Source organism: Cynocephalus volans, chromosome 5, assembly GCF_027409185.1.
Source record: "Cynocephalus volans isolate mCynVol1 chromosome 5, mCynVol1.pri, whole genome shotgun sequence".
NCBI lineage: Eukaryota > Metazoa > Chordata > Mammalia > Dermoptera > Cynocephalidae > Cynocephalus > Cynocephalus volans.
Genome location: NC_084464.1, coordinates 120,270,517 through 120,283,682, shown reverse-complemented (window position 1 = coordinate 120,283,682; position 13,166 = coordinate 120,270,517). Strand labels below are relative to the sequence as shown.

General features: G+C 36.5%; 1 protein-coding gene across 3 annotated transcripts in view; it reads left to right on the top strand.

Moving 5' to 3' along the window:
* Positions 1 to 13,166, top strand: part of MCM9 (minichromosome maintenance 9 homologous recombination repair factor) — a 91,593-nt gene that overhangs the window by 16,460 nt on the left and 61,967 nt on the right. For all 3 annotated transcript variants that reach the window (XM_063096373.1, XM_063096372.1, XM_063096371.1), the window contains 3 exons: positions 3,137 to 3,218; positions 7,346 to 7,546; positions 11,282 to 11,407. In XM_063096373.1, coding sequence (XP_062952443.1) covers positions 3,137 to 3,218; positions 7,346 to 7,546; positions 11,282 to 11,407 — 409 coding nt within the window. The remainder of the gene's footprint in view (positions 1 to 3,136; positions 3,219 to 7,345; positions 7,547 to 11,281; positions 11,408 to 13,166) is intronic.

Genomic DNA, 13,166 nt, shown 5'->3' with positions numbered 1-13,166 from the left:
GCAACTTATGCAAATCAATAAATGTGATACACCATATCAACAACAGTTAGGACGAAAGCCATATGATTATCTCAATTGACACAGAAAAGTATTTGACAAAATTCAACAACCCTTCCTGATAAAGACCCTCAACAAATTGGATATAGAAGGAAAGTATCCCAACACAATAAAAGCCATATATGACAAACCCACCACGGATATCATCCTGAATGGGGAAAACCTGAAAGCTTTTCCTTAAAGAACAGGAACAAGATAAGGATGCCCACTCTCACCACTCCTATTCAACATAGCATTGGAAGTATTAGTCCAAACAATCAGGCAAGAGAAAGAAATAAAGGGCATCCAAATTAAAAAAGACAAAGTGAAATTGTCACTGTACACAGATGACATGATCCTATACAGAGAAAAACTTATAACCTCTACCAAAAAAAAAGAATTCAGTAAAGTTGAAGGATACAAAATCAATACTCAAAAACAATATTGTTCTTATACACCAACAATGAACAAGCAGAAAAATAAATCAAGAGAGCAAGCCCATTTACAATAGCTACCAGAAGAATAAAATATCTAGGAAAAATTTAACCAATGGGGTGAAAGATCTCTACAATGAGAACTCAGAACACTTCCGAAAGAAATTAAAGAGGACACCAAAAAAGATGGAAAGACATTCCATATTCATGGATTGGAAGAATAAACATTGTGAAAATATTCATGCTACCCAAACCCATCTACAGATTCAGTGCAATCTCCATCAAAATACCAATGATACACTTTACAGAAATAGAAAAAAAAAAAAATCCTAAAATTCATATGGAACAACAAAAGGCCCCAAATAACCAGAGCAATCCTGAGCAAAAAACAAATAAAAAAAACCAACCCAGAGACATTCCACTACCAGCCTTCAAACTGTACTACAAAGCTGTAGTAAACAAAACAGCATGGTACTGGCATAAAAACAGACACATAGGCCAATGGAATGGAGTAGAGATCCCAGAAATCAACCCTTGTACTTACAACCAACTAGTCTTCGAAGAAGGAACCAAGAACGTACATTGGGGAAAGGATAGCTTCTTTAGTAAATGGTGCTGGGAAAACTGCGTATCCATTGTGTAGAAGAATGAAACTAGACCCATACATCTCACTGTATACTCAAATCAAAATGGATTAAAGACTTAAGTATAAGACCTGAAACTATAAAACTCCTAGAAGAAAACATAGGGGGAGACACTTCAGGATGTAGGACTGGGCAAAGACTTTATGAATAAGACCCCAAAAGTTCAAGTAACAAAGGGAAAAATAAGCAAATGAGATTATATCAAACTAAAAAGCTTCTGCACAGCAAGGGAAACAGTCAACAGAGTGAGAAGACAACTTACAGAATGGGAGTAAATATTTGCAAACTATATGTCTGACAAGGGATTAATATCCAGAATATACGAGGAACTCAAACAACTTTACAGTGAGAAAAAAAAGAAACCAAATAATCCATTAAAAAATGGGCAAAGGAGTTGAATAGACATTTCTCAAAGGAAGACATACAAATGGCCAACAGGTACATGAAAAAATGCTCAACATCACTAATCATCAGGAAAATGCAAATCAAAACCACATTGAGATATCATCTCATGCCAGTTAGACTGGCTGTTACAAAAAAAGAATAACAAATGCTGGCAAAGATGCAGAAAAAGGAGAACTCTCCTACGTTGTTAATGGGACTGTAAATTAGTTCAGCCATTATGGAAAACAGTGTGGAATTTTCTCAAGCAACTACAGCTAGAACCGTCATATGATCCAGCAATCACACTTCTGGGTATTTACCCAAAGGAATGGAAATCATCATGTTGAAGAGATACCTGCACTCCCATGTTCATCAGAGCTCTATTTTCAGTAGCCAAGAGTTGGAACCAACCTAAATGTCCATTGACAATGACTGGATAAGGAAAATGTAATATATTTATACAGTGGAATACTACTCAGCCATAAAAATGAATGAAATTCTGCCATTTGCAGCAACATGGATGAGCTTGGAGAAAATTACTCCAAGTGAAATAAGCCACGCACAGAAAGAGAAATACTGCGTGTCCTCAGTCATAAGTGGGAGGGGAGGGAGGGACAACAATAATACATTGAACTTTCAGAAGGAGAGAACAGATCTATGGTCACTAGAGGTGGGAAAGGGGGAAAGGGGTTAAGGAAAAGTTGGGTAATGGACACAGAATAATTATGATTTGTCATGATGAACATGCTAATACTATTTGATCATCACATATTGTATACAAATACTGATAGTCAACTCTGTACCCCATAAATATGTAAAATCAATTATGTTTCAGTTGTAAAATATAAATTAAAAATAAAGCAAAACAAGTAGGAGATCAGCAGTCCAAGGCTAGTATGTAGGTTGCTCTGTGTCAAGGACTCAGACTCCTGTCTTTCTCTTCCACCATTCTTAATGCATGGCTTTTATTCTTATGGTTGTCTGTGGTCCAGGATGGTGGCTACAACTTTATCACATCTGTATTCTAGTGAGAGAACCTAAAAAAGGGATGGGCAAAAGCACCTGCCACCTAACCAAGTCTCCATTTAAGCAGTCTCCCTGGGAGTCTCCTACAGTATTTATGCTTATATATCATTGACCAGAACGAAGTTGTATGTCCATACCTAGATGCAAGTGAGCCTAGGAAATGCAGTCTTCTTACTAGGCACACGTCCACATGGAATAAAACTAGGTCTCTGTTACTAAGGAATAATCAAAGGGACTGGGTGATTTATCCCAGGTCTTATGACTAAAGATCAAGAAAGAAATACCTCTTTTCTAGGTAAGTTAACTTTATTATTATGTTTATTATTTGGAGCATATGTTTATTTTGACCACTTGCAAGGTAGATTATATTTGGAGATATTTTCCATATTGGTGTTTTTATTTTATTCCAGTTTTAGTGAATTCTTAAACTGATAGTAGACACAATTTTTAAGAAAAAAATCCTTAAATCCTCATAATTAAATTGTATAATACCAGAGAAATAGAAACAATAATTTCAAGGACTACCAGGCTTAGGCAGATACTTTGTCAGCATGTATTTAAACATACTCAGTATCAGTTTTGTTTTGTTTTGTTTTTCCCTTTCCTTGCTAGGTTCAAAGGCTATCTGTTGGAAGTATTCCACGATCAATGAAAGTTATTCTGGAAGATGACTTAGTAGACAGTTGCAAATCTGGTAAGAATGAACTTTTGTTAGCTTATGTAGGAGATCATAAAGTACTGATTAGGAAAAGCCACTTTTTATTTTCCCAAGATCAGTGGCAAGGGAGTGTAGAGGCTTAATTGCTCATCTTGAGAGTAGACAGTAGCATGGAGGTAGGATGTGATAGCAGGAAAGAGAGCTGTGCTGGAGCTTAGAGATCTATTCCAGCTACTTGTTTTATAGAGGAAGAACCTGACTTGCCCAAGGTCACTTAGAGAATTAAGTGGCAGAACTGGAACATGAATCCAGGTCCACTGACTTCTAATCCAGAGTTCTGTTCAGTGTATGATAGCTTAACAGCAGCAACTTTAAAAAAAATTAGTGTATTTAGAGGACAGTCTTATAAAATGAATCAGAGGATGTGACTGTCAAAGGCTACTGCAAGTCTTATTGGTGTCTAGAAGAAAGGAGGTGATCTTTTCTGCTCTGTGCTGATGACACCACGATAGGAGTCACATTGATTTTGGTCTGCTGTCCTCTGAGGGTCTTCTTTGTTTTCTTTAGCCAATCACCTGAATTGGGAGGGAACTTGAAATCATTTTCATGGAAGAACTGTAAGTGTTTAGCATGGAGAAGGACATGACAGCCAATTTTCAGTAGTCAGAATACTGTTGTATAGAAATAGAGTTGTACTTACAGACGATACTGTTGGATTTCAGTGGGCTGAAGGTACAGGGAGGTAGATTTTGACTCAGTATCTAATAATCAGAGATGTCCAACATGAGCCGTGGATTATGATGAATTCCTTTTCTCAGTGACAGTCAAACAGAGGATATATAGAACCTCATTAGGGATTTAGGCCTTATGATGGCAGTTGATCTGCATAATCTACAATGTTCAAAGAAAATCAAAGACTTTCTCAGCCTCAGAACTGTTCTGGAAATCTGAGGGCTCCAGAAGCCTGGTTGTTGAAATGTTATTCTGAGTTACATGCTTTGATCATTAGGCCAACCAGACTACTCCTAGCTCTCCTTTGCCCCTTTCAACTCATCTTGTTTCCTTTTAAACATCTCTTCATTGGGGAGACTAGGAAGAAGTCAAACTTAAAAGTAATTGTGGGGGGTGGCTCCTCAGTCAGTTTGGGCTGCTATAATAAATTACCATAGACTGGGTGGCTTAAACAATAAACATTTATTTCTGACAGTTTTGGAGACTGGAAGTTGGAGATCAGGGTGCCAGCGTGTCCAGGTTCCAGTGAGGGCCATCTTCAGGTTGCAAACAGCTGACTTTGTGTATTAACCGTTTATGGTTGTTTAGATAGCATACTAAGGAGATATCAGCTTTGGTCATGGATTGCCTGCTAAATGACACAGGGATATGTCAAAGTACCTTGTTTATACAGGCCTCCAGATTTTAACTAATTTTGTAATATCTGGATCAGCAAAGCAGTGCTTGTATGAGCTCAGCTTGAAAATGAAAATATCCTTTGATAGAGAATAAGATGTCTTCCTGAAGTTCATCTAAACTGAATTTATTTTGTACTGAAAATAAATCTCAAGTTATTTTTCTTTCAAATGTCATTAATAATGAGGGATGCATGGAAGCAGTCTATCAACAGCTATTTTTTCATTTATCTATAGCTTCAAACCTCTGCAGGAATCAAAAGACATAAATGGTATAATACTTGTCTTTCAGTAATTTAGTCTAGTTAGGAATCCCAATTCAACATACACAGAGTAATAAAGTTGGATGTTGTATGCTGAAAATTTTCAGTGCAGCAGGAGATCAGAGAGATGGGTCTGACTGGGAATGGCTGCAGTAGTAAATATGCTGCAGAGGATATAAGGGCACAAAGTGATTGGATTGTGTAAAAGTAAGAATTTTAGCTTTCTGAAAATAATATTGTTTATAATATTTACCATAGAAAAATACAAAAATTTTAAATTATTATCTATTGCCTTGAACTATCAGATGTGAGGGTACTTCAAAAAGTTCATGGAAGGATTTGTATCATCCTTTAATTTCATTTTTCCCTGAACTTTTTGAAGTACCTCATATAGCTCACAGTTGTTCTGATGATCATATATATCTGCCATTAAATAAATATTTGAGTATGTGGAAACACTTATGTACTGAAGAGTTTTAAAGGTATTAGTTTCTCTACAAATGTAAGGTAGGTTTAGTATTATAATAGCTAATGTTTATTGAGAACTTACTATGTTCTAGATATTGCATTAAGTAATTTACATACATTATCTGACATAATTCTCACTATAGTCCTATGATGTAAATATAATTATTCCCATTTTGTAGGTCAAAAAACAGGCTCAGGAAAGTTAGATAATTTGTCCAAGGTCACATAGGCAATGAGCAATGGAGCTGGAGCTAGAATTTAAATCCAAATCTGATGAGAGTCAGTGCTCTTAGCCAGTCTTCAGTCTTGAGCATTCTGCATTTTCCACATAATCACTGCTTATTGAAGTCAGGTTATTACTACAGATTGAGCATACCTAATCTGAAAATCCAAAATCTGAAATGCTCCAAAATCCAAAACTTTTTGAGCACCGACATGATGCTCAAAGAAAACACTCCTTAGAGCATTTTAGATTTTCAGATTAGGGATGCTTGACTGGGTATGTATTCTGCAAATGTTCCAAAATCTGAAACACTTCTGGCCCCAAGAATTTCGGATAAGGGGTACTCAATCTGTAATGGGTGATATATCTAAAATTTAAGTTCCTCATTTAACTAATTTGGAAACAACTTAAATGTAATTTATTAAAATGACCATAATAGAAGATGGTTCCAAGTGCTCATATGAAGTTGCCCCAATTGTTTTTATCTAAAAAATTGGGAGCAGACAGTGTACTGAATGATCAGTGTTCCTGATTGGCTTTGAAAACCATCCAAACAGTGGCTTAGGAAAGATCTTAGAAATGTGTAAAGCACGTATTTTAATGTCACCATTTAGTATGAAGTTGCCTGTAGCTAGAAATGTACCTTCTAGTCTGTGGATTGGCACCCACCAGTTCCATGCATTTAGCATTTACAGAACATTTTTCTTTAGGAAATCAAAAGCTCTGCAGTTTACAAATTACTCATTGAAATTTAGAGTGAAAGGCATTTTTCATCAGCAAATAACATAATTGTCACACAGCTTGGAAATGAATAATTGCCTGTTAGTTCTGAGACACTTGTGCAAAATATAAATATCAAGATTAGGTTTGGGGTATATCCAACATCCTTTATTCAACAAGATTGAAATTTGGGGGGACTAGGATTATGGGTTTTTTTGGTTTTTGGTTTTGGCCCCCTTTTCTCTGGTATCAAAATATTGAATGTCAAGCATTCATATATACTCATTAATGGATGCATTGCGTTGTATGTAGTAACAAGTACAGATGTCAATGTTTGGCAAATGTGCCTATAAACTACGCAGAGCTTCTTAGAAAAATCTATAAATGTTTTATATTCTACTTACCAGGAATGGGAGGGTTTCCTCCGGTATGAAGGAACCTCTGAGAGGGAACAAAAGCAGGGTGTGTCTTGTGCTTTCATAGTTTATGGGAGGGAGCTTTGAAGTAGAATAGGTATTCATTCATTTCTTAGTACATTGTTCCTTTGATTCTTTTTTTTTTTAAAGGCAGTAAGTAAAATGTTAACAAATGTGCTAAGTAAAAATAAACATGTAGGAAATTAAAACTAGGTACCAGTCATCACAAGATTATCTCTTTTCCTGATACCAAATTGATTATAGTTTAACCTTCTGGCTGCAATTCCATCTCTTCTCTAACTGAGAACTAAATGGTTAGAGACTTTAAGAGGATGAACATGTTACCCAATGTAACTAGGAGGAATAAATCATCCAGTAGACTACCTTCCCAGTGAAGGGTGATAATTTGTTGTGGTTATCATGCAGCAGATTATGAAAAATAAAAATGCTCCGGCTTTTAGCTGTGCAGATACACATGTCTGTAAAGCAAAAACAAAAAACCTAGGAATCTGGGGTGTTCTTTTGCCCCAAAATTGTTTGTTAGATGAATGTGCACTCTCTAAACCCTAGTAAGGGAGTGGTTTATTTCTGATTTCTTATCCTTTGTTGCATGAGATTGTGCCCAGCATGCAGGATGCTACTGCTGGACTTGCTTTTTTCCCCCCAGGGGATGACCTCACTATTTATGGAGTCGTCATGCAACGGTGGAAGCCCTTTCAGCAAGATGTGCGCTGTGAAGTGGAGATAGTCCTAAAAGCCAATTACGTCCAAGTAAATAATGAGCAGTCCTTGGGGATCATCATGGATGAGGAGGTCCGAAAGGAATTTGAAGATTTTTGGGAATTCTATAAGAGCGATCCTTTTGCAGGTTTGTGATTAAAGGCATGAAGCTGATAATTATTAGCGGCATTACATTCAGTAGTTAAATATGATGTCTATGTTTTAGGGACGTCCTTACATGCTGCATAACTCAGTGGTTGCGTTCAAAGAGTAGCGTTCGTCAATACATCTGTAGTCTCTCTTTGAAGCCATTTTCTACCATGGTCTTTTCTATTTTGTGATCTTCCTGGACATTTTCTATTTCTATTATTCTAAACACTTCATATACTGCCAGAACAGTTTCAGAGTTTTCTACCTTTTTTTTCAATTAGAAATACAGTTCCTCTATAAAAAGGCAAAACTCATCCTATTATGAAACCTCATCCTATTAAAGCCAATATTCCTTTTCTGATGTATTTTTTGATAATAAAGATAACTTCACACTATTTTAGCTGAAGATTTTAAAATAGGAAATAAGTGGGAAAGAACTGATGAGATAGAAGATGCAGAAAATAATCTTTATTATCAGAGCAAAAATTTTGACTGTGACACTAAGATGTAATTATGTAGAATAAAACATCACAGCCTTTGAGTTTATAGAGTGTGTTTTTATTGAAAAATCCCAAATCTGTAAAACACCAATTAAATCTTCAGATGCCTGTTTTCATTCTTCCTTGGAGGCATCTTCTGAGAAGAATAAACTGAAGCTAGTAATAGACTATTTCTAATAAACTTCATCTCAAATCTAATATATATTGATTACTTTATTCTTAAATCACATGCTGAACTAGACAGATATTATTTCACAAAATAAGTCCCCCTTTTGCCCAAATCTGGGCAGTTTGCATTTATTTTATGGGATGATTTTTTTTTTGCTTATGTATGTACGACATATGTAGTAGTTCCTGATCTTTCATCTGATCTGTATAGAAGGAACCAAAAGTTCTTTACGCTACAGCTTTGTTAAGTATGTTCTTAACAAAATAGGAATAATAAGAATAATATACATTAAGAATAATATACATTTTTTTTTTTTGGACCGGTAAGGGGATCGTTACCCCCGGCTCGGCGTTGGGAGTCTGCACCACGCTCAGCCAGCGAGTGCGCTGGCCATCCCTATATAGGATCCGAACCTGCGGCCTTGGCACTATCAGCGCCACACTCCCCCGAGTGAGCCACAGGGCCGGCCCATAATATGCATTTTTAAATGAATTTTTTTTACTGAAAATGGTTTCTTAGGATTAGGTCCTTATAAAAATCTGTAACTCTTCCTTGGACCATGGTTATTTCTTATTCATTCCAGTGATACAGTTCAACTGCCTTATAACAGTGCAGGAAGGCCATCATTTGGCGCTCTTAACTAGACCTTCATAAGTGCTTTGTGCTGGCGATTAAAAAGAGCCCACCTAGTCGAGGATTCAGATCCCCATACCTCCTGGTCCCCCAAAATAAAGAGTCCATCTTGTTTTCATTAGAAGGCTATAATTGTACAACTCATTTGTTGGATAAAAGGAAGAAGTAAATATAATAACCTAGTGATAAATATAAGTAGGAAGACAGTGAGAAAATGAGACATTTTTCATTTCAGCATGAATATATTCACGCTTCTTAGTTTCCTGTGGACCAGTACTAGTACACTGTATTTGACTGTTTCAAAGTATGGGTGTGTGTGTTGGGGGGAGGAGAGGAAAACGTGGGAGCTGTATCCAACAGGGTGTCTTTATTTTGCCAGTCAAAAGCTGGGAAAATTGCTTCACTGCTTGGCTCTCGGAAGATGACCTGTTTTGTTAAGACCTGATATTGTGGGTATTGACTAGGATGAGCCTAGGGGCTTTATCCTGATATGCAGTGACCTCAGGGATCCCTTGACTTTTGTGCTTAGATGCTGGGCCATTTAACCCACTCTGGGTGACTCAGTTATGTTAGATATAAGAGCTTCTCTTCACTGGGATAACTGAGTGCCATGCCACAAGAGTGGATAACTAGGCCATAGCCATGCTGTTGACATGGTCTAGAACCAGAAATTTGGGAGGTGGGGTGGAGATGGGGGTTGTATTCACCTTAATGCATTCTCTTCCATGATACAGCCATGGGAATTTCTACTGCTATGATTCAAGTAATCAGGTTTTTCAACTTATTTTACAACAAATTTAGTATAATGCTCCTTCCTCTTTGCTTTTCTCTGGTACCCGAGTCCTGCCTTCATAGTAGGGGTTGACTACAGCATAAGGAAAACTAGAGAACAGAAATAAGACAATACAAGTAATAAAATAGTTAGCAAGTAGTTCCTGTTGTGGGTCAGGTACTCTTTGTTCTGTGTGCTGTACACTTATGAACTCCTTCAATCCTTAACAATTCTGTGTGATACCATTATTATCTCCACTTTACAGATAAGGAAATGGAGGCAGAGAGGTTAAGAAACTTGCCCAAGGTCAGACAGCTAGTAAATAATAGCACTGGGATTTGTATCCAGACACAATAGCAGAGCCTGGGCTCTCTACTATTGGGATGTGCTTCTCATCAGCACATAGTCACGGAATCCACCTTTACTCCACAAAGCTGGTCTGTAACAGTTGTGGCTTGGGTGATTCCTAGGTCACTTTACCTACTCTGAAGCCTGCTCATTGGGGCTATTCCTTCTTTCTTTATGTGTAATCTCTGATTCTGGTCAAAATTTACTTACCTGCTGTCAGGTCTTCTGTCTGTTTAGATCCCTAAACTTTTTCTCTGGGCTCTCTACCTCAGGAGAGGGAGGGATTCCTTCTAGCAGTTAACGAACTTCTTGGATTTACTAAGTCTTCTTTCTGGTTCCCTTTTTGCTGAAAGATTTTCTTTCTTTACCATTTCTGCCATCCTAGGTCACAGCACCATAGCTTAGTTGCCAGTGAGTCAATTTTGGTTCTTTACAAAAAGTAGTCTTTGTGTACAGGGTCATAAATCGTGGAAAGGCTCAGGAAAGCCTTGTTATAATCTCATAGGTTGATTTGGCCAGTTACCGAATGAAATATGTACTTCATTCATGGGTGAGATAGGCAGAACTTAGGTTTAGTGCTTTGATATTTCTGAAAACAGAACCTAAAACAGTGATTTTTAAAAGTGAAAGTACACGATCAGAAGAATTCAAGATCTCCAGCTTGGATTGCTAGGGTTTTAGCTTGCAATGATCTTAATACCATGATATCCCAGTAACTTATTCCAGATAAAACAATTTACCAAACTGCTCAGAGCAAATGCTGAATTGACTTGCAGAGTGGAGAGATTTTACTTCTCTTACTTCTCTTTAACTTTTGGAAAAGTTCCATGAGCTCCATCTACCTCTGTATTTAAAGGCTACTAGTTCCTATGGTCCAACTCAGTTTCTGAGATTGGACATACCTTCCTTTTATTTACTTAATGGAGTAATTTTACTAAGATTACCACATAGGAAGTATACCTGGTATTATTTTAAGGGATAATGTTGGTCTGATAGGTAATAGATGAGGAAGAAAAAGAGATTCCTTTCTTTATGTCCTTTCGAAAGTATGATAAATTCATAGACTTAAGCAGGTAGCACCCAAGAATAAAAAGCAGACTTTTCATCTCATGGCATTAAGAAGAAAAGGACTTTTAGAACCAAAACAAAGATATTCACTCTTTTTAGTCATTTGGAATCAGCCTTTTTGATCATTTTAGATGGTAGAAAGAATATGTTTATAGGAGCATGGTCAGTTAGGATAGGAAGGGAGATTCCAGTTAGGGTTTCTTGAAAATGATTGGTAACTTCTGATCTTTCTCCTTTTCCTAGGAAGGAATGAAATATTGGCCAGCTTATGCCCTCAAGTGTTTGGGATGTATCTAGTAAAGCTTGCTGTGGCCATGGTGCTGGCTGGTGGGATTCAAAGAACTGATGCTACAGGAACACGGGTCAGAGGTTAGTACCTGTCTAATATTTTTGAGAATATTAACACATGTAGACTTTTTCTTTCCTGAATAAAAACTGCTTGTTTAGCTTTATTTTCCAAATGTAACCTTTTAAAGGTGGAAATTGTCTGAGTATCTCAGACTTAGTCTAGCATCAATATACCAGAAGCTACTTTCTAGAATTCCAGAAAGACTAAATGAAATCATAAATTTTTCAATGGCAATATGCTTTTGCTCTAGCCTATAAGAGTGCTACAAAATAAAATCTTTCTATTACTGTGTTTATCTTTCATTGGATCCCCAGAGGAAAAGATACAGTGCATTTTAATGTCTCTAAGTAAGCATCTCTCCATCTGTGCCTGTCCGTGTGTTTCTCTCAAAGACTGCTGCTCTTACTCATCTGCCTGCTGATTCCCCTTCTGCTGGTAGATAGCAAATGTGCCACCTGCCATGAGGTGCTGCTGGAGGTCACACATTCAAGTAAAAATTACTCTAAGTGTGTAATTATGTCAGGATGGCAGAAAGCTCTTTTGTAGCTAACATACTAACGTGACCCAAATCTGGCATTAGCAGATTTTGGCCATAATAACCAAAGACTAAACCAGAAGACTAAAGGGTATTAAATCAGGCTGTTAGTAGGGACTCTAAAACCATATAGCTCAGTATACAATAGTAAGTATAAGGTTTATGTATATTATGTTTTGATTACCTACTTTTTGCAAGCACTCTGCTAAATGTTGAGCTTAAGTAGGGGTTTCCTATTAATATATTTAGAAAATACTTGAGTATGAAGAAATTTGTTTGCTCAATAAGAAAATACATACCATAAGATATTCATATGTTCCTTTGTTATGTTTGAAAAATAAGAGTACTTAATTATTTTAAGATACATTTCACGAAGTTACTAAAATTTTCATAAACTGAGAAGATTTTCACTTGTTAGTATCATAAGTGTTTTAATATTTATAAAGCAGTTATGAAATCCCTAACACTTTTAAGTACCTAAATAAAAATGGAATAAAATACTTGTATGACTTGTATAGAAAGATTTAATCGCAGTAGTTTGGTATAGTGGTCTCCCCTTATCTGAAGTTTCACTTTCCATGGTTTCAGTTACCTGTGGTCACTCACAGTCTGAAAACAGTAAATAGAAAATTTAAGGAATAAACAGCTCATAAGTTTTAAATTGCATGCCCTTCTGAGTAGCGGGATAAAATCTCAAGCTGTCCACCTACAAGCGCTGTGAATCATCCCTTTGTCTGCTGTATCCACTATCTACGTATTAGTAAGTAGCTATCTTAGTTATCAGATCAAATAAACATAGTATATATAGGGTTTGGTACTATCCACAGTTTCAGATATCTATCAGGGGTCTTATATCCCCAGTGGATAAGGGGGGACTACTGTATTTAAAAGTAGATTAAATAAAATCAGAAACTTTATAAGACAAAATTTTAAAAAATATTAAACATAAGCCTAAACATATGGAAGTAGCACATAATCTATTAGTAGAATTTAGATTTTAAATTTCACATTCAGTAATCAATTAAAGATTGTTATATTTATAATGACAGTTAACTTTTCTAAAGATTTTCTTGTTAAATCCTTCCTTGAATGACCTTACGTAAAAATATGCAGCAAAAATCAGCCTTATAACACCAAGGTCATGGGTTTAAATCTCCATACTGGCCAGCCACCAAAGTAAAAAAATATATATATAGAGAGTGAGTGAGTGAGTGAGTGAGTGAGTGAGTGAGTGAGTGAGTGAG